Source organism: Giraffa tippelskirchi, chromosome 10 (assembly GCF_054371585.1).
Source record: "Giraffa tippelskirchi isolate mGirTip1 chromosome 10, T2T-mGirTip1v1.2.pri, whole genome shotgun sequence".
Lineage (NCBI taxonomy): Eukaryota > Metazoa > Chordata > Mammalia > Artiodactyla > Giraffidae > Giraffa > Giraffa tippelskirchi.
In genome coordinates, this window is record NC_137284.1 from 23,939,577 (window position 1) to 23,964,546 (window position 24,970).

A 24,970-nucleotide genomic window follows, 5' to 3' on the forward strand; every position below is an offset into this window, starting at 1 on the left:
AGTCAGTATTCAGGGTTGATTTCCTTTGGGACTGACTGGTTTGATCTCCTTGCAGTCCAAGGGACACTCAAGAGAGTCTTCTCCAACACCAGTTCGAAAGCATCAATTCCTTGGCGCTCAGCCTTCTTTATGGTCCAGTTCTCACATCCATACATGACTACTGGAAAAACCATAGTTTTGACTATGTGGACCAACCTTAGTTGCAAAATTCTGTCTCTGCTTTTTTAATACACTCTCTAGGTTTGTCATAGCTTTTCTCCCAAGGAGTAAGCATCTTTTAATTTCATGGCTGCAGTCACCATCCACAGTGATTTTGGAGCCCCCCAAAATAAAGTCTGTCACTGTTTCCATTTTTTCTCCACCTATTTGTCATGAACAGCATGATCTCAATTTTCTGAAAACAAAAACTTTATAATATGAAAGTCTAGAAGGCCCTATACCAAAATATTAATAGGCTATATTTTGGGGTGTTGGGAATATATACTTTTATGTTCTTCTTTTGGTTTTTCCAGATTTTCTGTAATGAGCCTGTGTTATCTTTACAATCAGAAAAACAAAATGAAAAAGCAGAAAGGTAAAATAATATGATTTAGAGAACGCAGTAAGGTGACATAAGAAATCAAGAGCTTGGACTGGCGATTCGTTTCACGTATGATAATTTACATGCTTCAATGCCATTCTCCCATATCCTCCCGCCCTCGCCCTCTCCCATAGAGTCCATAATACTGTTCTATTTATCCGACGCATGATACAGGGTGCTCGGGGCTGGTGCACTGGGATGACCCAGAGGGATGGGATGGGGAAGGAGATGGGAGGGGGGTTCTGGAAGGGGAAAACATGTACACCCATGGTGGATTCATGTCAATGTATGGCAAAACAAATACAATATTGTAAAGTTAAAAAAATAGATAAATAAACTAATTAAAAAAAAAGAAATCAAGAACTATCCTGTGATTTTTAAGTCACTCATTCGAAAATATTAAGGGCCTACTCTATGTCAGTACAAGTAGAAGTATAGAGGCTCTGAAAAAATCAAGCTCTTCTGCCTTGGAAAGTTTTACAATTTGGAACAGCACTGTCTAATAGAATGTTCTGAAATGATGGAAATGTCCAAAGCAAAACAGAAAAGGACACCAGAAAAAGCTCATGTCCCCTTAAGAAGGATGGGGAGAATACAATTTGGCCAAAAAAATCCAGTAACATTAAGCTCTAGAGGAAGGAGTCTTTTTGTGACATCTCTTGGGGAATAGTGACAATCAAAACCCACAATCTCAGGTAGGAAGAGCTCTTACTCTGTGCCAAGCACTGTACTAGAAGCTTTCATGTGCTTAATCTCATTTAATTACTACATTTTACTAAACAGGAAAGCAAGGCTTGAAGAATAAGTTACTGCCCAAGAACACATAGCTAGTAAGTAGCTTAACTTGGATTCAAACTCCTGACTTGTCCAATTCTAAAGCCCTATTTTCACCATTGGGGAAAGAAATGGCAACCGACTCCGGTACTCTTGCCTGGAAAATCCCATGGATGGACAGAGGAGCCAGCTAGGCTACAGTCCATGGGGTCGCAAAGAGTCTGACACGACTGAGCATATCATGTTAACTCCACCCAGAAATAGGCTTAAATAGAACATAGAAACATTCTTTAGTGGAATTCAGACTCCACGAGTTTATTTTTAAACATATCATGGATCATTTTCAAGCCCTAATGGTGACATCCCAGGGGACAACTACCATCATGATTAACAAACTCCGAGTTGTCTATCAAAGACAGACAAAGACTGAGCTGAACTCTTCCAGGCCATTGTTCGATATGATCTCATACCATATCAAATGCTGTAGATTACTATAACCAATAGAACCAAATTCAGTGCCAATGTCCATGTCCCCTAGGCCCAATTTACAAGTACACTACCAAATGACAAAATCTAAGTTTCAGAAACCTATCTATGCTGCCTGGCAGCTCCCACTGGTGTAAAAGACCTTGAATTTTCAATGTCCCACTTTCTGGGCCACTGTCCTCACCATTGTGTCTTTCTGAACCTTGCTCAGATTTGACTCAATAGCCTTGAGTTAACTCCATCAACTGCCTATACAGTAAAGCTTCCCAACATCTGTTCTGCTCTACTTGTGGGAATTCCTGCTAGGTTTGCATGACATTGAACTCCAATCTCACCTCCCCTTCCCCCCACCCCCCACCATTGCCACTAATTAGGACAGCAACAGAAGGCCAGGGGAAATAGGGACATTCAAGAAAGAAAGAAAAAAGACTCTTCTTTACTAACATTTAATAAAATGTCTGCCGGAGTCCTGCTCCAGCTGGTCCAGGGGTTCCCTCAGGATGGACGGCGTCGGCCATGTGAATGAGAAGACACAGCGAGTCTCGGTGTTTCCAGTGTCTCCCGCCTTTATTGTTTTTTAAGACAGCTTTTATGTTTTTAGTGGTACATAGAAACAAATGTATAGAGTCATATCAAATCAGTATAATGGGTCAGCAGTGTTTGCATATCTTAGTTCATTTTGTTTACAGCATCTTCTGCCCTGGGGGCCTGCTAACATCTTGTGACTCTCCTATTGATAAGGGTTGATCAGTCAGAACACTTTTGTATCAGGCACAGCAGGAAAGAATCCATCAATAGAAAGTTTCAAGGCAAAACCTGTTTTCGGTAATTTCCTTGAGCTTAACAGAAAAGAATGTGGTCCCATAAAGTCATAGAACAGCAAGCTGAAGGTCAGCTCTAAGTAAGAATCTTCAGTCAAATCAACAATTGTCTCACTATTTGTATTACAGCTAACCTTCTATTTATATAAATCTTCATCTATTATGCTTTTATTATATAGGCTAAATACGTTAAGAGTAAAAACATAGCGAGTAAATATAGACTAAGCAACAGTTTCACAAAGCAACATTTCCTATATTTCCCAACAAGCCTTTTTTCCTGCGAAGGGTTTTGTGCCCATAGGGGCTTTCTGTGTGGAGGCTCTCAAAGCTGTTTTATTATTAAGGAACAGTCATGCACATTAGCTCCAAAGGCACAGGTACATTTATTAAACAAACCAATATGTTAGCAAAAGGAATTTAGATCAGCATACTCTATATCCCAGATAATTTTATTTAGGGTGCTACCGTTCAGGGGCCTTGTTGATTTGAGGTTTCAGAATGATCTATTTTAGAAGGAAATCGGGAAAGGCCTTTTGCCTAAGTCATAGAAAATAAGAAGAGGTTTTTTATAGTAAACATCAGAAAGACAGATACTTTAAGGTGAGCGCTGAGGCAGCCTTCTGAGAATCCCTGAGGCCTGAGAAGCCGTGCTCAATCATTCCTCTTTCCCATGACTCTCATGGGTGGGATCTCGTGGGCTGGCTCCCAGCAAATGTCATTTCTCTTGTACCCCATGCATTGAAGTGAAGTGTTAGTCGCTGTCATGTTTGACTCTTTGCGACCCATGGACTGTAGCCCACCAGACTCCTCTGTCCATGGAATTCTCCACGCAAGAATACTAGAGTGGGTTTCCATTTCCTTCTGTAGGAGATCTTCTGACCCAGGAATTGAACCTGAGTCTCCCACATTGCAGGCAGATTCTTTACTGTCTGAGCCACCAAAGAAGCCCACCCCATATATTAGAAAATTTCTTTTTCTAATAGTGAATATATTTGAGACCGGATCTCTCTTTCAAAACTGGTTTCCCCAACTTTGGGTTTGGGAACTTAAAGCAGAATAAACACAGAAGACTTAAACTTGGAAATTGATTACTAAGTAGTTATTCCAAACATATGCAACCATTAAAGTAGGTCTTAGGGCTTCCCTGGTGGCTCAGAAGGTCAAGTATCTGCCTGCAATGTGGCAGACCCAGGTTTGATCCCTGGATCGGGAAGATCCCCTGGAGAACGGGATGGCTACCCATTCCAGTATTCTTTCCTGGGAAATCCCATGGACAATGGAGCCTGGTGGGCTACAGTGCATGGGATCAAATAGAGTTGGACATGGCTGAGTGACTAACACTTTCATACTTTTCACAAAGCAGGTCTACCAAAAGAATGATTTAAAAAAGGCTGGGGGGGGGGTTGGGAGGCAGGGGAAAGAGGTGAATATGTTGTTGTTCAGAAAAATATCAATGTCATTATGGAATAAGAAATCAGAAAATTTCAGTTTAGTGTTGTTTGAGTTTAAATTATCTTATAGCTTAATGGACATTGCAAGAACGGGGGTAGGTGAGCAGAAAATCATCGTATTTTCCAAAACTATGTCCCCTAAAGGTTTTGATTAGACCTTGGTTTCGGCCCAGCAGAGCTAGGAGACAAACAGCAGGACTTTAGGAAGGAGAATTAGCCAAATATCGGTAGCTGAGATCCTTAATTAACTGAATTCATTTTTCTGAGTTCTACTCCTCAGAGAAAGGACAGTCAAATAGATGTAGGCTTAATAGTTCCTAATGTAAGTAGCCTGATGAATATTCAAGCAGTAGATTTTAGTACTGAATTTTTTCTTTTAAAAATTGTTTATATACATTTTTACATAAATTTATACATATGATCATTAAAACCATTTTTTTCAAAGTATAGTCTTTTCCTTTCTTCCTTTAAAAAAAGGAAGAAACCTTTCCCTCTCCTCTCTGTTTACGTCAATGCCCACACTGCCCACCAGTAATCCTAGGTACTACCTAGTGTATGTGCTTCCACATTTTACTGGCAGACAGACATACACACACACACACACACAGGAATGATATACACACTTTAGTGCATCTGCCATTCTTATTTAATACCTCATGAGAATCTGTCCAAACCAACTGTACGGCTCTAAACCATTCTTTTCAAGGCTACAAAATCATTTCATGCTTTAGACATACTATTGATCTAATGTGGATTTTTTTTTTTTTATCCTTTAAAAAAAAAGAGATGATGCTAGACTTTGTTTCTTAATTTGCAAGTGACCTTGAACACTCACTTCTCCTCCCTGGACCTCTGTTTCCTCACTGTAAAGCTGACAGATGGGACTATAGATGACCTTGAACATCCTCTGCATCTTGTTTTAAACTTCTCTGCTTCTGCGCCTGTGCCCACTGTCCTGTGTTTCGCTGCAGTGAACTGAAAATGACCACTATTGCTGACTCAGGAACAAGCGTCCTGCCTGTCTGAGTCTCGATATTTTGGACCTACATTTTACACACAGACTAGTTATTTACAGACTCCTCTGAAATGCTATGGTGAGGGAGGCATGCCCTGATTAGTTAGTGTCTCCCTTAGACCCAAGGTTCAAAGGAGAACTGGACAGTGAAGCTGATTACAGAGATCTAAGGTTCTGCTGAATATGTTGAGATGTACCTTCACCTAAACAGGACACACTCTGAGCAGGCTCTGTGTTTGAGTACTTTTTCAGGGTGCTCTCAATTGTTTTTTAATGAGGTAAATACTTGATTATCACGTGACCACATCACTGACTGAGGAGGCAAAGTGTTGCACAGTGATTATCTACTTTATTAGGCTTTCTATTCTGTACATGTCTACCAACAGTGAATCTTCTGGACCAGGGAGAAAGAACTGGATTTATTTGCTAAATCTAAGGGGCATCAGTCCTGGGTATTCATTGGAAGGACTGATGTTGAAGCTGAAACTCCAATACTTTGGCCACCTGATGCGAAGAGCCGACTCATTGGAAAAGACCCTAATGCTGGGAAGGATTGAGGGCAGGAGGAGAAGGGGACGACAGAGGATGAGATGGCTGGATGGCATCACCGACTGGATGGACGTGGGTTTGGGTGGACTCAGGGAGTTGGTGATGGACAGGGAGGCCTGGCGTGCTGCAGTTCATGGGGTTGCAAAGAGTCGGACACGACTGAGCGACTAAACTGAACTGAAGGGGCTTCAAACAAAGATTTATTTGCTAAATCTAAGGGGCTTCAAACAGATAATTCTTGCAGTCTGGAAAATAACCATTGCTTATTGAAAGAATACCAGGCAGCCAGCCTCAGTGTAGGTACTTCACAGGCATACTTTCATTTACTCCACAAACAACCCTTAGGGAGGTTAATACATATTCTTATTATCCTCATTTTACAGATTGAGAATTTCTCCCCAAGGTCACAGAGCCAGGAGGTGGTGTAGTGTGTCTGGCAGAGCCCACATTCTTAACACAGAACAACACTCCAGTAGAACCAGGCGGTAACAGACAAGAGGGACAAAAAATACCGCCTGGCTTTCCCACTGTTCTGTCACTGTCACCTGAAACCCACATTGAGCCCATGCACCTGTCATCTATATAAGTTTTAGGTGTTTGTGGCTCATAGCAAAATCGTCTGAACATAGATACAGACAATGGGCCAGAGTCAGCACTGACGTGGGCTCAAATTCTGGCTCTGTGCTCTGACCTTAGGCAAGTTTCTTTGCCATTCTGTCAAACGGGCCGGGCAGCTGTTTGTCACCTGCTGCCCTGCGGACGCGAGGAAGCTGGCACCGCAAGCGCCAGGCTAACACCAGAGCCCGTGCTTGTTAAACGCCGTTTCCTCTCCCTTTTCTTTCCTCCTCTAGCGCGGTTGAGGGCAGCATCTTGAATGGGAAAGGCTGCGCTCCAAGTCCTCTCCTGCCTGGGTCCCAGTTTGCCCCCCTGCGACTTGATACAAGCGCTGGCGTCAGGGCTGCCACTGGATGGCCTCTTTTTTTACTAAATTCTCCCCCCTCCCCCCTCCACATTCCGCTGGGTAGACACGAGTTTTCAAAAATTGCTATTTATTTGCTTAACTGCAAGAGGAGGAGGGGGAGCAGAGCGATCGAGGGCAAAATCAATTACTATTTTTCATCTTTGACAAAGTAATTAAGGCCATAGTGACTGGCTAATTCCGACCGAATGGCTGCGCGGTGATGGATGCGGATTTACGGCCTGCTCGGCGGCGGTGCTCAGAGCCCGATTATCACTCCAAACAGGCGGCGGCAGAGGGCGGGGGATGGAGGCCCGCAATGGCAGGACCGGAGCCTTCTTGTATTTTAATACTGCGGCTCCCTCCTCGGCGCTGCCCGCCCCGCGCTCTCCCCAGCTCCGCACCCCTGCCCTGCTGCTAGGCAGATGCCCGCCACTCCACACCCGAGTCGACTTCAGAGCGACCCATCTAGGTCTCCCCGCTCCGCACTCCCCCTCCTCTCTCTACGCGGCCCCTCCTCTGCAGGATCTAGCCACTGGAAGGGGAGGAGGTGGGAAGCCAAAGCAGCGCCTCGGCTAACGCCTTGCAGCCTCCGCTTCAACCACCTCCAAAGAGCCTGACGCACGTCGGGCCCCACGCGGGTAACCGAGTGCGTACTTGGCCGGGGAGGGCCTGCGGGGGAAACGTCAGACTCGGGGGTGGGGGGCTGAGCCAGGGCTCCGGACGGCCGGACCGCAGTACGCCGCCGCTTCTGCGCACTTTCCTTTCTCTCGCCCGGGCCGGGACGTCTGTGCGCCCCGAGCGTCGGTGCGCAGGCACCTGGCACTTGGCGGGGGCGGCTCGAATGCAAATTGCGAAAACTGACTTCGAAGTCGTGACTGTCTTTTGGAAGTCAGCCCAGGGCCGGGAGAGCGAGGCCTACCCGGATCTAAGAGTACGCATCCTGGCGCAGAAATCCCGGGCTGCCAGGCCTGCCCCTTTACAGTTCTCGAATCCTACTTTGACTCTTTGAGGATTGTTCGGGAAGAAGCGCCGGGCAGAGCCCCCTGGATTTCCCCGTGGCTCCCGGAGTCCAAGGTGTTTCCAAGATCCCGCCAGGGTCGAAGCAAGAGCCCTATGTGGGATTCCTGGCCTTACCTGCCCCTCTCACCTTCCTGCAGCAAGAGCCCACCACGGTCCCACTCCACCTGTCTTCTTTCCCTCTTTGCCCCCTAGCTGGGTTTCCCTCAGAGCCGTCCTCCTGGAAGGCGATATCGGCCCCCAGACGGCCTTGTGGGAGGGTTGGGAAGATTCTCCAGGATTCGAAGGTGACTTTCTGAGCCTCCGTCTCCCGCTTTCAAACTGGGAGTTTCTCAAAAACTGTTTTTAAAGCTAAATAGAAAAGCCCATTCATGGAAAGCCCTTGCACGATTGTTCAATGTTGAGAGCTTAATAAATGTTCAATCAAAGCTACAATAGAAAGAGGCCTGAAGCCTCCCCGCCCCCCTCCCCAGGATACTGGGGGAGGAATGGCACTTCAGGGAACCTGTCCCCAGTCCATCATCATGCAGACCGTAGGTCCCTAGCCGGCTGCTCTTGGAGGGGCAGAGCCAGGGAGCTGAGGCATCCGTGTGCAATGGTGCGGCTCGGAAGGAGGCGGGAGGGACCCGGCAGGAATGCCCTGGGCGCCCACCGCAATCTGCCGCCGCAGCCTCGCCCGCGGGCGCCACAGCATTGTCCTCACGCCGCGCAGGGACAGCCCAGTCGAGTGCGACGCCGCCGACCCCGAGGCAGTGGGCACGGCTGCGGGCGGCAGAGACGGGACAGAGTGCTTTGCTCCCCATTTCCGAGGCCTGGAATTCCCTGAACCGGCTCGGCGGAGGGGGGGGGCGTTTGCTACGATCCCCCTGCCAGTCTCCAAACTACCCCCTTTGTAAAGGTGTCTTCCCTTTCTTATGATTGCAGTCATTGCTTTGTACCAGCAGGAAAGCCCATCTTTTTTTCTCACCGCGGCCACCTCCACCCTAGCCTCAGTGCGGTAGAACGTCCTCTGCGGGCACCCGGAGGGCCAGCCCTGCCGCCCAGCTGCCTTGGATGGTGATTTGGAGGGTCTGTTACACCTTGTGCGTCATTCCCTGGCTGTGGTGGATTTTTATCAACAGGGACAGAAAGAAAGAATGGAGTTCCTTTGACTTTGAAAGTGACCTAAGGACCAGATCAGTGTTGGAAATAATTTCTTTTTTATTTCTCTATAATATTGTCAGAGGAGCTTAAAACATGCAATGAGAATAATCCTAATTTTACTTAGGTATGTCTCTTCATTGTGTTCATGAAGATAACGTAGAAATGCAAACACTAAACCTCAATTTTTTAAGCGAAGACCTGTTTTTTAAGGATCCCCCCAACACTGGTTGACAAGGAGGTTGGGCTCTGGGAATCTGAAGTCAGGTACAGGCAAGGTTTGTTCAGCCTTTTAAATGCAAGGCCCCTGTGCACAGCCATTGCAGGGCTGTGGTGCTTCGTGCAGACCCTCGATCTCTTTAGAGTAATACTGCGGAATCCTCTTCCTGCAGGTTTGGAGAGGTGGCAAGGGTATCTAGCCGAGGAGAAAGAAGGAAGCACGACAGTGATTTAACTCCTTCCCCTACGCCCACCTCGGCAGCCCAATCCGATCCATTGGCGGCTGCGCCTCGGCTTGGGTGCAGTGGGACGTGTCCCTCCCATGTTTCCCTTAATTAGGAGGAGGAAAACTTCTGTCATCCCCTCCCGCCAGCTTCGGTTTAGTAATCAGACCCACATGAGTCACGCTGAACACGCAGCCCCCTCCTGCCTGAGTGACAACTGGCCAGCGTACTCTCAGCTGATGTCCCTTTAAAACTCGAATCCAAGGGGGTAATGATTTATCAAACTTGTATTATCAAGAAAATGTCAAACGAAGGGCACCTTGCTTTGCACTGACGCAAACCCGGCCTTTCCCAAGGAGATATAGAAAGCGCCTCTCTTGCTGGAGCCAGACCCAGTCTTGTCGATAGCTGGTCTCACTCTCTACTCGTTGAATCTGTTGCCCGTTTCAGACATGGTGAGTGTTTGCTTTTGTTCTTTTAAGAGGAGAGGGGGCTGCGAGGGTAGAAAGGGCAGATTCGTTTTGGATATTTCTTTGTGAAATGTTCTATGTATTCTGAAAGGCAAAGGGAAGACAACCATAGGTACACTGTACTTGTGAGCATCACCTGGGGGTGGGAAAGAGGTTTCTGAGGCTCTGGAGCTAAGAGGTTGGAGGTGTCTTCCAATCCCGCTATTCTGGGAACTGTCCTTGGTGCTGAAAAGCCAGGTGCCAGTACTGAAGAGAGCCACCGAGTACTAGAGGCTATTGAGATAAGAATGCTGGCTGGAGCTGAGATACTTAATTTGGTGCAAATTAAAGAGTTCTGACCTGTGCATTTGTGCAAGAATGTTAGACGAGAGGTGTGCTTGAGGTGAAGGTAATGTGATTATTCTTACAGTATAATAGCAATTGTTGGTACTAATATTTACAAAGCCCTGAAAGATAATATGAAGAGAGAAATTGGATGAAAAAAAAAAAACATCGCTGGCAGTTATTTTCATTCTCAATTGGGAGAAAGCAAGTGAAAATTAGTAGTCTTGAGTTTTAGTTCCTAAGCCAGTATAGGGGCATGGATATTAAACTCTTGTGAATAGCTATTCTTGGGGAGTGAGGAGGACCAAAAATCTTCTCAGGTTCTTTTGCATATCTACGAATCTGGAAGCGAATGTAGGCTGTGTGAGATAAACCTGGTGGCTGTCTTGTGTTTTAAATCTGGTTTATTGTTGTTCTTGCGGGGTTGTTGTTACTGTCTGGTCGTTTTCCTTATCCTTGCCTTTACTACCTGGAAGGTGTGGGTAGTTTTTGGATCGCTGGGATTCACACAACGGATTTGGCCTCAAACACTTGCAGGTGCCAGGGCATCAGCTTTTGTGGCCACAGCTTGTCTATCGCTTATTTTAAAAAAAAAAAAAAGCAGCAAACGTGCATTGTTGAATGACAAAGGAAATGGGGCGGAAAATTAAAGAATCTTTCTACAATGGTGATGGGGACCGTGGGCACCCAAAGCCGTGATGTGAAATCCAAAGAAGGCGAGGAGCTCATGGCTGTAGGGCTATTTCCACCCCCCTCTTCTCCCCCCTTCCAAAAAACACGTCTGCATGTTTTTTTAGTTCACCTTCTATCAGGGAGGAGAATATTAGCTAGTTATCTGTGAGACAGACAGATTGAGAAATACTGATTACAGTTTTTCTTGGAGAAGGGGGAAAAAAAAAATCCAGATTCCAATTTGTTCCCTGGATCTTATGTCTGAATCTGAGTTGTGAACATCTCTATATGTGAATACAGGTATTTTTTAAGGCTGCTGTGACTTGTTTTGCACAAACTTCACGTTGTGTTCGCAGGACTGCAGTGCTCCCAAGGAAATGAATAAACAACCAGCCAACAGCCTGGAGGCGGCGGTGCCCCCGGGCCACCACGATGGCCCGTGCGCACCCAGGACGAGCCCGGAGCAGGAGCTTCCCGCGGCCACCGCCGCGCCGCCGCCGCGTGTGCCCAGGTCCGCTTCCACCGGCGCACAAACTTTCCATGCCCCAGACGCGCGAGCCTGCGAGGCCGAGCGGCCCGGAGGAGCGGGGGCTTGCAAACTGAGTAGCCCGCGGGCGCCCGCGGCCTCGGCGGTTCTGCGGGACTGGAGCGAGGCGCACGGAGCGCAGGCCGCCCCTCCTTCAGGGGGAGCCGGGCCCGGCAACGCGCTGCCTTGTAAGATTCCGGCCCTGCGGGGCCTGGAGGGGGATGCGAATGTGAGTGTGGGCAAGGGCACCCTGGAGCGGAACAATACCCCGGCTGTAGGCTGGGTGAATATGAGCCAGAGCACCGTTGTGCTGGGCACGGATGGAATCACGTCCGTGCTCCCGGGCAGCGTGGCCACCGCTGCCACCCAGGTAAGCAGGTCGGGCTGGAGCCGCGCCGCCTCCTGCTCCCCAGCCGCGGGAGAGGCGAGCCAGGCCCAAGCGGGTGCACGTGCGCTGATGGGGAGACCGGTTGGCAGCGCCAGGTGATGGATGCGGGAGGCAGCTTTGGGGCTTTGGAAACTCGCACTGCGCTGGGGGGTCGCTAGTTCAGGGGCGGGAGGGCTGCCGCAACCCTGCCAGAGGGCTCGAGACCGACCTCGGGAGCTGCCACGATCTGCTCCTTCCCAGCCTCAGTGGTAGCGGCCATCCAGGTGCAGACTCATTACCCAGTTGAGGCGTTTAGATTCTTACCCCTTTCTGCAGACAAGACTCCCCCTCTTGCTAACCACTGGATCTTTTTTTAACTTAATTTAAAAAGGAGAAGAAAATGCAGAGAAAAACCTGGGCAGGGTGAGGGTGGGGAGGAATGATGGTTTAAGTCCTGTGGGCTTTGTACTGCAAGTTACAATAATCGTGAGAACTCATTTGATAAGTGGTTTATATGAGGCCGCTACTGAAGTTTAAACCTCAGAGCCTGTCTTTTCCAAAACCTGTACCTAATTTCGTGTATATATTTTTCTTAGAGTACTCCTCTCAACTGTATAAGCTTCAGGCCCTACAAACCTGGATTCACCTGTGCATTTGATCCTTTAGGTTCAACCAGAGGCATGAAAAACCCACAAAGCAAATCCCAGTCCTGAGAGGGGGAGGAGGCAGCTGTTGCTAGTGGACCCCCTCCCATACGGGCTTTTGTCTTCTCCCACTCCCTCCAGTCTCTCTCCTCCTTCTCTGATTTCTTCCCTCCATCCTGTTTCATAGACTTTAACTCTTCCTTTCCCACTGCGTGCCTCTCCACAGCCTCCTCTCCTCTTAGCTCAAGGGCTAACTAAGCCTGTGTATCCAGTGGTGGTGGTGGTGGTGGCTCTTGAACCAGAACATCTCCCTGTGTAAGATCTAGGGTTTACATAGCCGCTTTCCCACTCGCCCTTGCTCTTGGGGTCCACCTCTGGAGCGTTTGACTGTGTGCATTAACTGCCTCTGACTGCAGGGGCCCAAGAGTGTGACCCCAGGTGGAGGCAGAGCATTTGTCTCACGTGTCTTGCTTCACCTCCGCACTGCGGCAAAAGGAGCCGGAACTCCCACCCTTTCTAGCCCTGGAAGAATTGAAGGGGGAGGGTGCTGGAGATGGTATGTGTGTGGGAGGTGGGTGGCGGGGATATTAAAGACAGTCAGTGTAGATCAAGCCCTGCCTTTACCTAGTTTCAGCTCTGCCCATCTTTCTGATTTTCATCTTTCTGCCACCCCCCTTGCCCCTCCTCCTCTGTCCCCCAGACCTCCTCCCCATCTTGCCAGCTGCTTCTTTTTCCTCCATGGCCTGTGGAACAGTGTGGACAGGCCAGAATGCTAGAATAGGAGGTGGAGAGTCATGGAGGAGGGAGGAGGTGACTGAGAAGAACCAGGCTCAGGTCCCTGGAAGCTTTGTGTTGTGTCCAAGAACACTTTCTGAGTTTATTTGCAGTTTTTCTTTCTGCTTTGCAGTAGGGCATTCCAGAACTAGGGACTGCCCTAAGAGAGCATCTTAGTGTGGGCTTGGAGAGGTGAGCCCCCCAAAGCCATAGACTGCAGGAGCTGGAGGGTGCCTCGGGGGACAGTGATTCTGAACCCCTCAGTTTGCAAATGGGGACACAGAAGCTCTGAGAGAGCCAGTGGCTTGCCTGGGGTTATCCAGCTGGGCAGGATAAAGTGTAGACCAGAACTCAAGGTTTTTGATGTCCTGTCTCTTTCCATGTCTGTTTCTCTGTCGTCCCCCTCTTGTTTCACCCCTATAGCTCCCTCATTCCCATCTCCCTTTCCCTAGAGCTGAAAGGCACCCCTTTAATGAGCTGAGAGGCAGCTTCTGCCTGTAGGCTTTGGAGAGAGTGATGCAGGGGCTCTGACTGGCTTCAGCATTGCAGCTCTCTTTCTGGCCTTAGCACGGACTCCAGAAAAAAGAGAGAGAGAGAGAAAGGGGTGTGTTGAGGAATTTTGGGAGATAGAGGAATTTTGGGAGATAGGGGATGTTTAGGAACCTGCTTGCTGGGGACCCTAGGCATGATATTGGGGCCTGCTTGCCAAAGGAACTCTTGTTCAGGGGTTGGGGATGAAGGGATCTGCTTGCAATCAAGCTACAGGTTCAAGGTTTGGGGAAAGCTGCTTGCTGGTGTGACTTGACTGCGGGATTTGGGAAAAGAGGGGGGTTCAAGAGTCTCTTGAAGATGGATCTTCACATCAGAATTGGGAGCCTGCCTGCTGAAAGTGTGCAGGGTTGAGGGGTCAGGGCCCTGCCTGCCGATGCATCCTCGTGTGAAAAGTGGGGGCCTGCTTGCTGGGAAGGACCCTCAGCTTTGAGGGGGGAGTGGAGGAGGGGCGGAATGGGACCTGCCTGCCGACCTACCTAGGGCTGTGATCCGACAATGTGCTTTTCCGCCCCCAGGAGGACGAGCAAGGGGATGAGAATAAGGCCCGAGGGAACTGGTCCAGCAAACTGGACTTCATCCTGTCCATGGTGGGGTACGCAGTGGGGCTGGGCAATGTCTGGAGGTTTCCCTACCTGGCCTTCCAGAACGGGGGAGGTATGGCTTTTCCGCTCTTTCTGCCGCGGCAGGGGCGGGCATTTGTGGGTTGGCGGGGGACACAGAACAGGGGACGCAGAATCTGGGGACTCAGGCTGAGAGAGGAGGCTCAGGGCAGGCCCTTCACACTCCAGCTCCATCCCCTGTAAGCATCCATGGGAAGCCGAGAGCAGGAGCTACCATATCCGGCTGGTACTAGATCCAGGAGGCTTTTATCTGGAGATGGAGCTCAGGGGAGAGATGGGTTCCCACGAGGCCCCATTGTCCACTTGGGAGGTCCTGATTCAGGTGAACACTGATGCAGGCGAGTTCAAATCCTAATTTAGCCCACAAGTTATTTCGGTACCCGATGCCCTCCTCGCACGTGAACAGTTTTAGAGCCAGGAGCTATGCCGTCCTGGACATTAAGTACGTGGTAAGATAGTAACCTGGAAATCTGAGCCTACTGGGCACTTGGGTCTGCAGAGGACAGGATGCAGGTGAGCCCAGGAGGTGGGCGCGCAGAGCGGCTGGGGCTTGTGCTCTTGAGAATCCAGTAGAAGCCCTCACACGGATACGCCATCTTGGGCACAAGCAGGGCTTATCTTGACTTTAGCAAAAACGGTTTCCGTTGCATTTGTCCTCACTGGGTGGAAGGAAGACCGTTTCTAAAATGGAGTGGGCGCCAGTCACGCACATACCAGCTGCCAGGCCTCTAGGATCCATTGTGCCTCTCCTGTACCCACCGAGGAGGGACCCGGCACATCCAGGGTCCCCTTTGCTTGCCCTGGCAACACAGGGTGGGGCTAAGCCAAGCCCCCTTTACAAATAGGAATTTGCACCTAGGTTTCTCTTTCACAGCTTCTCAACTGGACCAAGGAGATAAGAAATGCGCCCCTCGCCCCATCGGGTTAGGCAGCTTAAGGGTTTGGGTTTTGTTTCTTTCTTTCTTTGTTTTTTGGTCTCTGGGTGAGCTCTCCAGGTACGGGGAGGAGGGACAGGTGCAGCGCCACTTGATGATGAAAACGGAAAAATATGTTAACACCCCTCCCCCTAATTCCCAATTAGGACACTGTTGACAAGTATTTATGAGGAATGCAGAGAGGTTAGGATCAAGGAGGGGGTGCTCTGGAAACAGAACGCATGCTGGTCACACACAGAACAGCCACCCCAGCTGTGTTTCCGCTCGGTTCTCTGCAGGGAGTCCCCAGACCAGGGTGCTGTGATAAAGCTTCCAGTGCCAGGAAAGGGGGCGGACAGTCAGGGTGGGTGAGGGAGGGAGTTCCAGTCCAGGGAGCAGGGCAGCTTTGCAGCCAGACGCTCTGCTGGACGAGCAAGAAGGGCCCGAGCTTTCCTCGCCCGCGATCTGAGAAATACAAAGATCTGAGAAAAAAACACGATCTGAGAAAAACTCCGGCTGCATGGGGAGTTGAGTCTGACCACGGGGCGGGGGCGGGGGGCAACCTCTTCCGCAAGCACTTCAGCTCCAGCCCCTTCGAGGGGTGGAGGGGAGGGGATGGAGGGCTCGCTGGCTTCCTCCCTCCCAGGAACAAAAGAGAAGGGCTGCATCTTTCTCGAAAACCCATTCAGGAGAGGATAAAGTAAGAGCCCTGGTTTTACTCCCCAGCAGTCCCTGGTCTTCTTCCTCTGGAGAGGCCGTGGCAGGAAAGGCCTTTCCAGCAGGAGGAACTGACAAGAGAAAGATCAGCTTTCCTTCTGTGGAGCCCAGTGTTCTGGGCTCTGGTGTCATGAGTCCCCAGATTGGTTCTGACTGCGCAACAGCCCTCCCTGGTCCAGACCTTTTCAAAGATCATGGCTATTCCCCAAGCTCCTACCAGACAACCCCAAAGAATCCTTGAGGATGAAGAACCCCCAGGAACCCTCAGCCAGTCTCTGGAGACCTGCCAGCTCCCTGAGCCCTGGACTGGGTGTTTTAGAGAACAGAGAGGATCAACATCATCGGAAGCCCACAGTCTAGATAAGACACCCACATAAATATTGTCAAGTACTTGGTGTTGGGAGGGGAGGTGCTGTGGGAGGGTAGAGAAGGGAGACTTCCTGAAGGAGGAGGCATTTGAGTTGACCTTGAAGGACGGAAGGGACTTCTCACATGGAGAAGGAAGTTGAGAACTGTGTGAAGGCTGAGGTGGAGGGGGAAGGATGTCCCCACCACCCATCTGGTTGATAGAAGGTGTGCAGATAACTCAAGTCGAAGGCCCCTGCAGTCTAGCTTAGCAGATTTGGAGAGCTGAGATGCCAATGAGATTTCACTGAATCGGAGTCCAGTAGTGAATCAGAAGTGTGGATTTGTTGAACATTGGAAGGAAGGGCTTAATTTGGGGATGTTGAAGTACTAAAACAAAAGAATAAAGTCCACTCAGCCTGCAACCCCCAACGACCCATCCAATAGGGAATTGAAAAAGTAGTGTGGTTGCAGGGTACCCTGACACTGTTTAGAGGATGGCTCCTATATGTCCCTGGGTGCTGGTGGTTGAGCTGGAATATCAAAAGCTTCCTGGAGAAAGCAGGGAGCTTGCTCCCTGAGGGGGAGGATGGAGCCTGCCTGCCTGGGCCTCTCTGAGCTCTCACCTCCCACTCTCTCTTTTCAAGGTGCTTTCCTCATCCCTTACCTGATGATGCTGGCTCTGGCAGGGTTGCCCATCTTCTTCCTAGAGGTGTCCCTGGGCCAGTTTGCCAGCCAGGGGCCGGTGTCTGTGTGGAAGGCCATCCCAGCCCTACAAGGTGAGTGCTCCCTGCTTCCCAGCTGCCTCAGCCCTTCCCTGCCCTCTGTGGCACCAAACGGCCTCAGGGACCAGGGAGCGAGACCTGCTTCTGTGATTGGGAGAACCCATTCCTTCCTTCTCTATTTCATCAGTTTCACCACTGGGGACCTCTGAAGAATGGCCCGAGATCATCTCTGGCATCACTCTGTTCCTGGCAGAATGTCTCGATGGCCCTGGTAGACACAGAGTCTATTCCACTATTAATGTGTCCATCTGTAAGAGGGAGCCAGCGCCTACATTCCCCTCCCCTGCACCCAGCTGTAAGGATTCCACAAGATCTAGAGGAAATGAATCCCTGAAACTTTTGCTTCCACAGGCTGTGGCATCGCAATGCTGATCATCTCCGTCCTGATAGCCATATACTACAATGTGATCATTTGCTACACACTTTTCTACCTGTTTGCCTCCTTTGTGTCTGTGCTGCCCTGGGGCTCCTGCAACAACCCTTGGAACACGCCAGAATGCAAAGACAAAACCAAACTTTTATTAGGTAAGTTTGGATTACCTACACCAGGTGAATTGTTCATTCATTCAGTGAGGATGAACTGAGCTCCTATTAGGTTTGTCAGGTTCTATACTAGATGCCGGGGGTACAGAGATGAAAACCAACCTCGAATATAGTTAATTCTAATATTTAAGGAACTCATGGCCTAGGCAGGGTAATCAAATTTTTGTTTTCTCATGAATAGCTGGAGTGTTTGTTGAAAATGTAGAATTACAAGTCCACCAAGTAGTCTGACTTACCAGATTTGGTTAGGGTCGGGTCCCCAGGTGACTCGTGAGCCCGGTACAGTCTGTAAAGCAATGAGGTCTAGAGTCTAGGAGAGTGAGGCATGTGAGCCTGGGTCCACACTTCACAAAATGCTGCCCAGAGCATGAGGTAAACAGATGAGAACAGACGCTTGACCTACAGACCTCTGATAGAAAAGAACATAACGAAGTGCCTAGAAGAGGGAAGGCTGACTGGGGAGGCGGGGAGTGTTCCTGGGGGACGCCGGTTCAGACCTGAAATACTCTGGGGCTCGGGGGCTTGGGGGAACTGTCAGCTTGTTAGGTCAAGGGCAAAAGTGTGGCAGTGAGGAGGGGCGGGGCAGAGTGGCTGGCAAGGCTTCTGGTGTGTAAGGCGTTTTGCCCCTGGTGGTACGTGTGTTTGCTTCAGGTAACTTCTCTCTGGGTCTCAGTTTTCCTCATTTGAAAAATAGAAATGCTAACAACATTCTTCATCTCCTTACCTCACGGGATTGCTGAAGGAGAAAAGAAGCAGAGGATGTGATCCTAGTTGGAAAGCACACAAATAGAAGGTGCTAGTATCAGATGCCTTTGAAGGTGCTGGTCATTTTCATGGACACCAGTAGCAAGCAGTTTCTTTCCCCAACGCGTCTATTATTCCCTTTAAGCTGGATCTGGTTGCAGTCAGAATCCTGTGTCTCTTAGTGTCAGTCCCCCAAACCAGCTCTTTTGCCTGGACAGCCTGCACGCTGCAGAACAAGGAAGTTACTTACACGCTTTGAGTGTGTAAGAGAGAAAGATGACCCATCCCTCCCCGCCCCAGAGAGATGCACGTTCCTAAGGGCAGGGACTCAGACTGGAGTACTTTTACACACCTGTGCATGGACACACACAACCCATCCAGCCTCCACCTGGCGGCCCTTAGGATGAGATTGCAGGAGAACTGACGCTGCAGACATGTGCCCATCAAATTCAAACCCAGCGCACCTGAAGTGCTCAGAATGAGGATTTGTGGGATTCCCTGGAGTGGGGACATTCATGGACATGAATTTGAACAAACTCGGAGCGATAGTGAAGTACAGGGAAGCCTGGCACGATGCAGTCCATGGGGTCCCAAAGAGACCGACACTACTTAGCTACTGAACAACAACAGCTGGTGTGGGGCCCACTAGCGGAATGACCAGGAGTAAGTGCCCCTCGACAGTCTCTGGTCCTCAGTGCCTTCATCGTTACAATCTCCATGTGGATGAACTCTTAATTTAGGAGCACTGGTTCTTAGCGCAAGCTGTTGCACATGGGAATCACCTGGGAACTAGCAAATCAAGACATCACTTAGAGTCGAGCCCAGATCAAGTAAATTGGACTATCTGGGGATGAAACCTCGTACTCTGTAAAACTGTATTCTTACAGTTCCCTGGGTGCACCCGGGAGTAGGAACCACCAGGCTGGCGCTTGCCCACAGCCCTTAATTAGTCTGCCCTTAATCACGTTTGGAATGGAGTGCCCACCTTCTTGCCCTGTGCTCCCTACTAGCTCGGAGCCACCTTTGCAAAGCCGCTGAGAGAACCCCACTCAGTAAGCTAGCTGTTTGCAGATTCACCACTGACAGTCTGCTGCTGGAATGGATTCCTGCAACTGGTTGCCGCAAAGTGCATTGTCCAGGACATGGGGTTCGGAGTGGAGAAAAGCCTCAAGTCATCCCACTGCCTGGACTGTCCATCCAAGATTGTGTCTGGGACAGAAGTCACTTCCTGAGGGAGCGCCTGCTCGGGGAGGGCTGTTGCCTTGATCCAGCCTCCAGGGAAGCTTCCCTGGGCACTTCCGTCAGGGCCTTCTTGGGTCATGGTGATCGGCGTCTTGCAGCTGTCCCTTGAGAGGGATGGTAGTTCAGAAACACTGTTCCCTCTGCTAACAATATCCACTAGTATTTATGCAACACAATAAGCCTTGACAGTAAGAGCAAACATCACTTACTACACATCAAGCACCATATTAAACTCTTTAACTCATATTACCAGTGTTAGGATGGACAACAAGCCGACATATGGGTTTGTTATTTCCAGCTTATAGGTGAAAAATCTAGAGCTCAAGTTCATAAGTCTAGCTCTGTGGTTGACTTAGGATTTGATCCCAAGTTTGCCTGCCTCCAAGGCCATGGTCCTAACCATTCCTTAACCTACACAGCAGATTCATAAATGATGTCTCTGCTATTCCTAATAAGATCCCTGTGAGTCCCAAGAGGCAGATGACATGGTCACTATTTTGCAGGTGACAAAGTGGACTCTAAGCCTCAGAGGGTGGAAGTATCCAGTCACACGTCTGCAGGTAGAGCCAGCACCAGGATTTGAGTCTCAATGACCCCTGATTCTCTGCTCATCCAGGGCTCCTGAAGGCTTTATTCTGTCAGCCTTGGCAGAGTGACACCTGTCCAGGTGTTGGTAGTTGAGATTCTATGGGGGTTAAAAGCAAGCTCATGTGAACAGTAGTTCTGACTTAGTAATACCACTTCTGAGGATCTACTGTTAAGGAAAATGAAACACACAGGTAAGGACTATTCAAGATTGTTTATTGTAGTCACATTTATAGTCTAGGAAAACACGGGAAACACTTAGATGTGTAACAAAAATTCAATGATTTCATGGTTCAAATAAATTACAGTGCATTTTTAAAGACTAAAGAATACTTCATAGTCTTTAAAAATAAATATTCATAAAACATAGGGAAATCAGCACATCATGTTAAATGTAAAGGCAGGGTACAGATTCATAGTATAATTTTGTTTTTACTAACAATAATGTGCTGGCTAGAAACCATACAGGAAAGTGACACATAGCATGTTACCTGGTAGATTTGGAACCATTCTTTTTTTTCTTTTTCCCTAGATTTTCTATCAGGGACATGTATGTATTTTATGGTTGGGGAATGTATATGTATATGTATACATATACATTTATAGTGTGTGTGTGTGTCTGTGTGTGTGTATCTTTACAGCAACCTGAACACAATGACTGGCCCAGGCATGTGGGTGCAGGCCTTGCTGGTTTTGTGGAATTTTTCTTTTCTGGCTCACAATATCCCAGGGAACATGAAAGGCAGAGTGAAGACATTATACAGCAAAGCACCTTATGGTACAAAACATAAAAAACGATGCAAGCTCTGCTCAGAGAGTGAAATGAACATTTTTCATTCTATTCGCTGGAAGCATGAGGTCAGGCTCAGAGGATCTTATCTCATTCTTAGCCGGTGGTTTAAAATTTTTTGTTTGTTAAAAGTGGAGGTCTCAGTTTCCCCTCTCCCGGTGGAACCCCTCCATCTGTTCTTTGCTGGGTTGTGTAAACTTGACCATTTTCCATGACCAGGGCCAGGCCATCCTTTTTTATAAGTATTGACCCTGTGGGGTCTTAAAATGACATAGAAAAGGGGATGACTTGCAGAGACACAGTAAATTTTGTATCCCCATTTCTCTGCTGGACAAGATGGGAGTTCAAGGACTTCTGTGCTGATCCACTGGCTAAGACTCCATGCTCCTAATGCAGGGGGCACAGGTTCGATCCTGGTCAGGGAAGTAAGATCCTGCATGCTGCACGGTGTCACCAATAAAATAAAATAAAATAAAAGGGAGTCCAGATAATGATGTCCCAGGCTGCCTCCCAAATGGCCATTCTGAGAGAGGCTTGTTTTTGTGGTTCAGTCACTAAGTCGTATCCGTCTCTTTGCAACCCCGTGGGCAGCAGCATGCCAGGCTTCGCTGTCTTGTTTAGAAAGTGGAAAAACTCCCTCCCCCAGTGCAGTATTCCACAAATGACCTTCCAAGCTCATCCACTCCCTTATAACCCTATAACCATCCTACCCTGCGATAGAGGGCAGCTGGTCCCAGGAGAGCAGGATAGATTCCCTGGCCATTATGACCTTCACTTACAGCAGGGAGGGCTTTATCCCATGGCCCCTGAGCTCTGCTAGGGACACACTGCCTAGGACCTTCCCCGTCACTCAGATGCCAGGACCCTGTACCTGCCCTGGCTCAGTCCACTGGTAGAGCTTGCCACACATTTCTAAGGTGTAGATTGTGAGAGAGGCTGGTTTCCTTAAGGACATTCAACCCTCTGGATATTTGTAATGTTGAAGGGCTAATCCATGCCCTGCTGAGTGAGACCAGTGACTGTTTTTTGAAATTAGGAGCTAGCTGGGTCACCTAAAACGTGAATTGCATAAATACCATTTCTATTTCTAGAATGGCTTAACATTAGAACTTTAATTCAACGATTCCTTTTCTACCTAGTCTTTCGCGTGCTCTCCTTTATTCATAATTGCCCAAGTAAAGAGAATCCTTCCAACCGCTTCCAGTTCAGCGCGATCCTTTTCGCGGTTCTTTGTTCAGGGTTGCTGGGCCGAAGAGCTCGCTGACGGCAGGGCCCGTCGTTTCTTTGCTGACGGACCTGAAGGCGCAGTGCGCTGGGAAGCGCGCTCCTGCCGCCCAGTGGTGAAAAGGGATATTGCAGGAGGCCGCAGTGCTGCAGGGACGCCGTGACCTTGCACTGCGGTGGTGAGTGGTAATCGGGACACGCCCAGAGACGCTCTCTAGGGAAGCTGCCCACGTGCTTCTCTGTGACAGTTTTGGAAGCAAGCGATTTGGAGTTTGCCCGCGTGTTAGCGATCTCTTCCAATCATAGCGGGCTGGACTTTTTGGCAGGAGGGCGAGAAGTAGCTTCTGTGCTTACTCATGGGAAAAGGGAGGTGGGTGGTGCTTTAATTGCCTTCATTCTGGTTCCCGCTGGCGGAAACAAATGCTTCCTCGGTAAATAGTTCATAGTTTTGAGCTCAGAATCCCCCTGAAACTGTTATTTGATTAAAGAAGATAGTATTGAGTGAGAAGGTTTTTTGAGAACTCCCAAAGCGGTACTTCTCAAACCCCAGAGATTTTGCAGGAGGCATTTTGCAATGTTCATAGTCATTTTTGGTTGTCACAAATGGGGCAGGGGGAATATAAATGTTCCTGACATCTAGTGGGCAGAGGTCAGAGATGTTGCTAATACCTTTCAGTGCTCAGGACAGCCTCCCCACCACAGAGAATTTTCTGATCCCAAGTGTCAGTAGTACTGCTGTTTAGAAAATCTCTGGTCTAAAGAATCAATCAGAGGTAAGGGGTTCTTATTATTACAGCTTTAAATTTTATCCAGCTTTCTCAGATATTCTGGAGAGGTTGTGTGGGAGGCATTAGATGCTTTATGGCTGGCAAGTGGAATTGAGAGATATGTTGAGGATTAGAGATGCTCACCCCATGAAAAGGTATAACAATGACATTTGCATTATGGCTAAATTTTACCAAGTCCAGCTGTGTGCTAGGTGTAGCATGAGATGTTTCATTCATGATCTATCTCACTTAATTTGATTCTTGTAACAGCCTTCAAACTAGACACTTTATGATCAGAAAAACGGAGGCTTGGACAGATAAAGGAACTTGTCCAAGCTCTCAGAGCTAGTGGAATTCCCGAACTCACAGTTTTACCCACTTTGCTGTTCCATGGAGGGCATACATTGGGAGTTCATGCACCAGATCTAGGCTGCATGTTTTTTGTTTGTTTGTTTGTTTGTTGTTTGTTTGGTCCATAGTGTTTAAAGATAATTTGGCCTTATTTCCAATATTTTAAAATGGAGAGACTTCATGTAAATATCCAGGTTTTCTGCATCTTTTATCAGAACACCTGGAAAAGGATGGCAGGATTGGGTGGTGCAGTCATCTCCCGATATTCATGGGATTGGTTCCAGAGCCCTTTTGGATACCAAGGTCTGCAGGTGTTCCAGTGCAGTATATGAGATGGTGTAGGACAATGAAAACAGTATCCAGCCAACCTCCCCTGAAATTTCAATATGCAGTTGGTTGAATCCGAGGATATTAAATCTGCAGATACAGAGGGAAGATCGTACTCTCTGTTTCAGTTCAGTTCAGTTGCTCAGTCGTGTCTGACTCTTTGCGACCCCATGGACTGCAGCTCGCCAGGCCTCCCTGTCCATCACCAACTCAACAGAGCTTACTCAAACTCACGTCCATCGAGTCAGTGATGCCATTCAACCATCTCATCCTCTGTCATCCTCTCTGTTTACCATACCTTTTTATCCTCCATTTTATATATTTCTCATTTGTGTCATCAGCCTGACTCTTGAAGGTGTTTGAGTTTATGTTCCCTGCTCTCTGCTTCCCACTAGAGTGGTTCAGAGCATAGCCTCCAAAGAGAGAGTGACTGTTTGCCTCCTGATTCTGCTCTGTGACCTTGGCAAGCAACTGCACTTCTCTGTGCCCAGTTTCTTTATTTTCGGATGTGAGTCAAATTAGTTAAGACATTTGAGACGTATAAGACATTTAAAATAGTACATGGTAAGTGCCATGTAAGTGTTAGTTATTGTTGTTAGTGTTACTTTCGTGTCTATACATTAAATATCCTTTGGCATTAATCCTGATGGGCTCTTTATCTAAAATGTCAATCAAATGATCATAGAGACATTGTAACATGATCAGAAAGACTTCAGTTTCTTTCGATTTAAAATGAGGATAATAATAGGCACTTCCCAGGTTTTCGGAGGCTTTTATGAGATAATAATTGACCAAGCTTCCAGCAAGGTACCTGACACACCGACTCATCTGGTTAGTTCCCTGGCCCCACCCCAGCCTAGGTCAGGCATTCTCAGCCTCTGCACTATTGACAAGTAGGGCTGGATAATTCTCCATCATGGGGGGTGTCCTGTGCATTGTCGGATGTTTAGCAGCATCCCTGGACTCTGCCCACTAGACTCCAGGAGCACCCTGTTTGCTGAACAGGGACAACTATGTCTTCAGACATTGCCAAGTGCCCCCTGATGGACAAATTCGTCCCCAGTTGAGAAGCCCTGTTGCAGACTCATGAGCTCATGTTAGTGTGCAGAAAGCATGTGGCACGCATATTTAGGGGACCTCTGTGTGTCGGCTCTCATGCCAGGCAGTGGGTTCAAGGTGAGCTTATTAGTGAGTCCTCTCTGGCGGTAGCCCTTCAGCTTTGCTGATGTCTGATTAAAATTCATTTCCACAAGCCATTTATTCTTTGTGGAATCATAAGGATCTGGGTTTGAATCCTGATTCTCTTTCTCGTTAGCTGTGTGATTTTAGTAGAGTCACCTAATAACCTCTTTGAGCCTTTGTCCTCATCTTAAAGATGGAGGCAGTGGTACCCACAGCATAGGCTGCTGTGAGCCTCAGGGTAGATAATGCATGTAAAGTGCTTAGCATG

The 24,970-nt window shown here is 48.4% G+C and overlaps 1 protein-coding gene across 2 annotated transcripts in view; it reads left to right on the forward strand.

Annotated features, from left to right (window-relative positions):
* SLC6A5 (solute carrier family 6 member 5) overlaps positions 1 to 24,970 on the forward strand; it is a 92,706-nt gene that overhangs the window by 27,173 nt on the left and 40,563 nt on the right. The window contains exons 1-5 of one of the 2 annotated variants that reach the window (XM_081533743.1): positions 9,187 to 9,692; positions 11,060 to 11,599; positions 14,082 to 14,220; positions 16,810 to 16,941; positions 17,299 to 17,472. In XM_081533743.1, the coding sequence (XP_081389869.1) occupies positions 9,690 to 9,692; positions 11,060 to 11,599; positions 14,082 to 14,220; positions 16,810 to 16,941; positions 17,299 to 17,472 (988 nt within the window). In that variant the 5' untranslated portion in view covers positions 9,187 to 9,689. Of the gene's footprint in view, positions 1 to 9,186; positions 9,693 to 11,059; positions 11,600 to 14,081; positions 14,221 to 16,809; positions 16,942 to 17,298; positions 17,473 to 24,970 lie in introns of those variants that run through there. The other variant, XM_081533744.1, reaches the window with a different exon arrangement.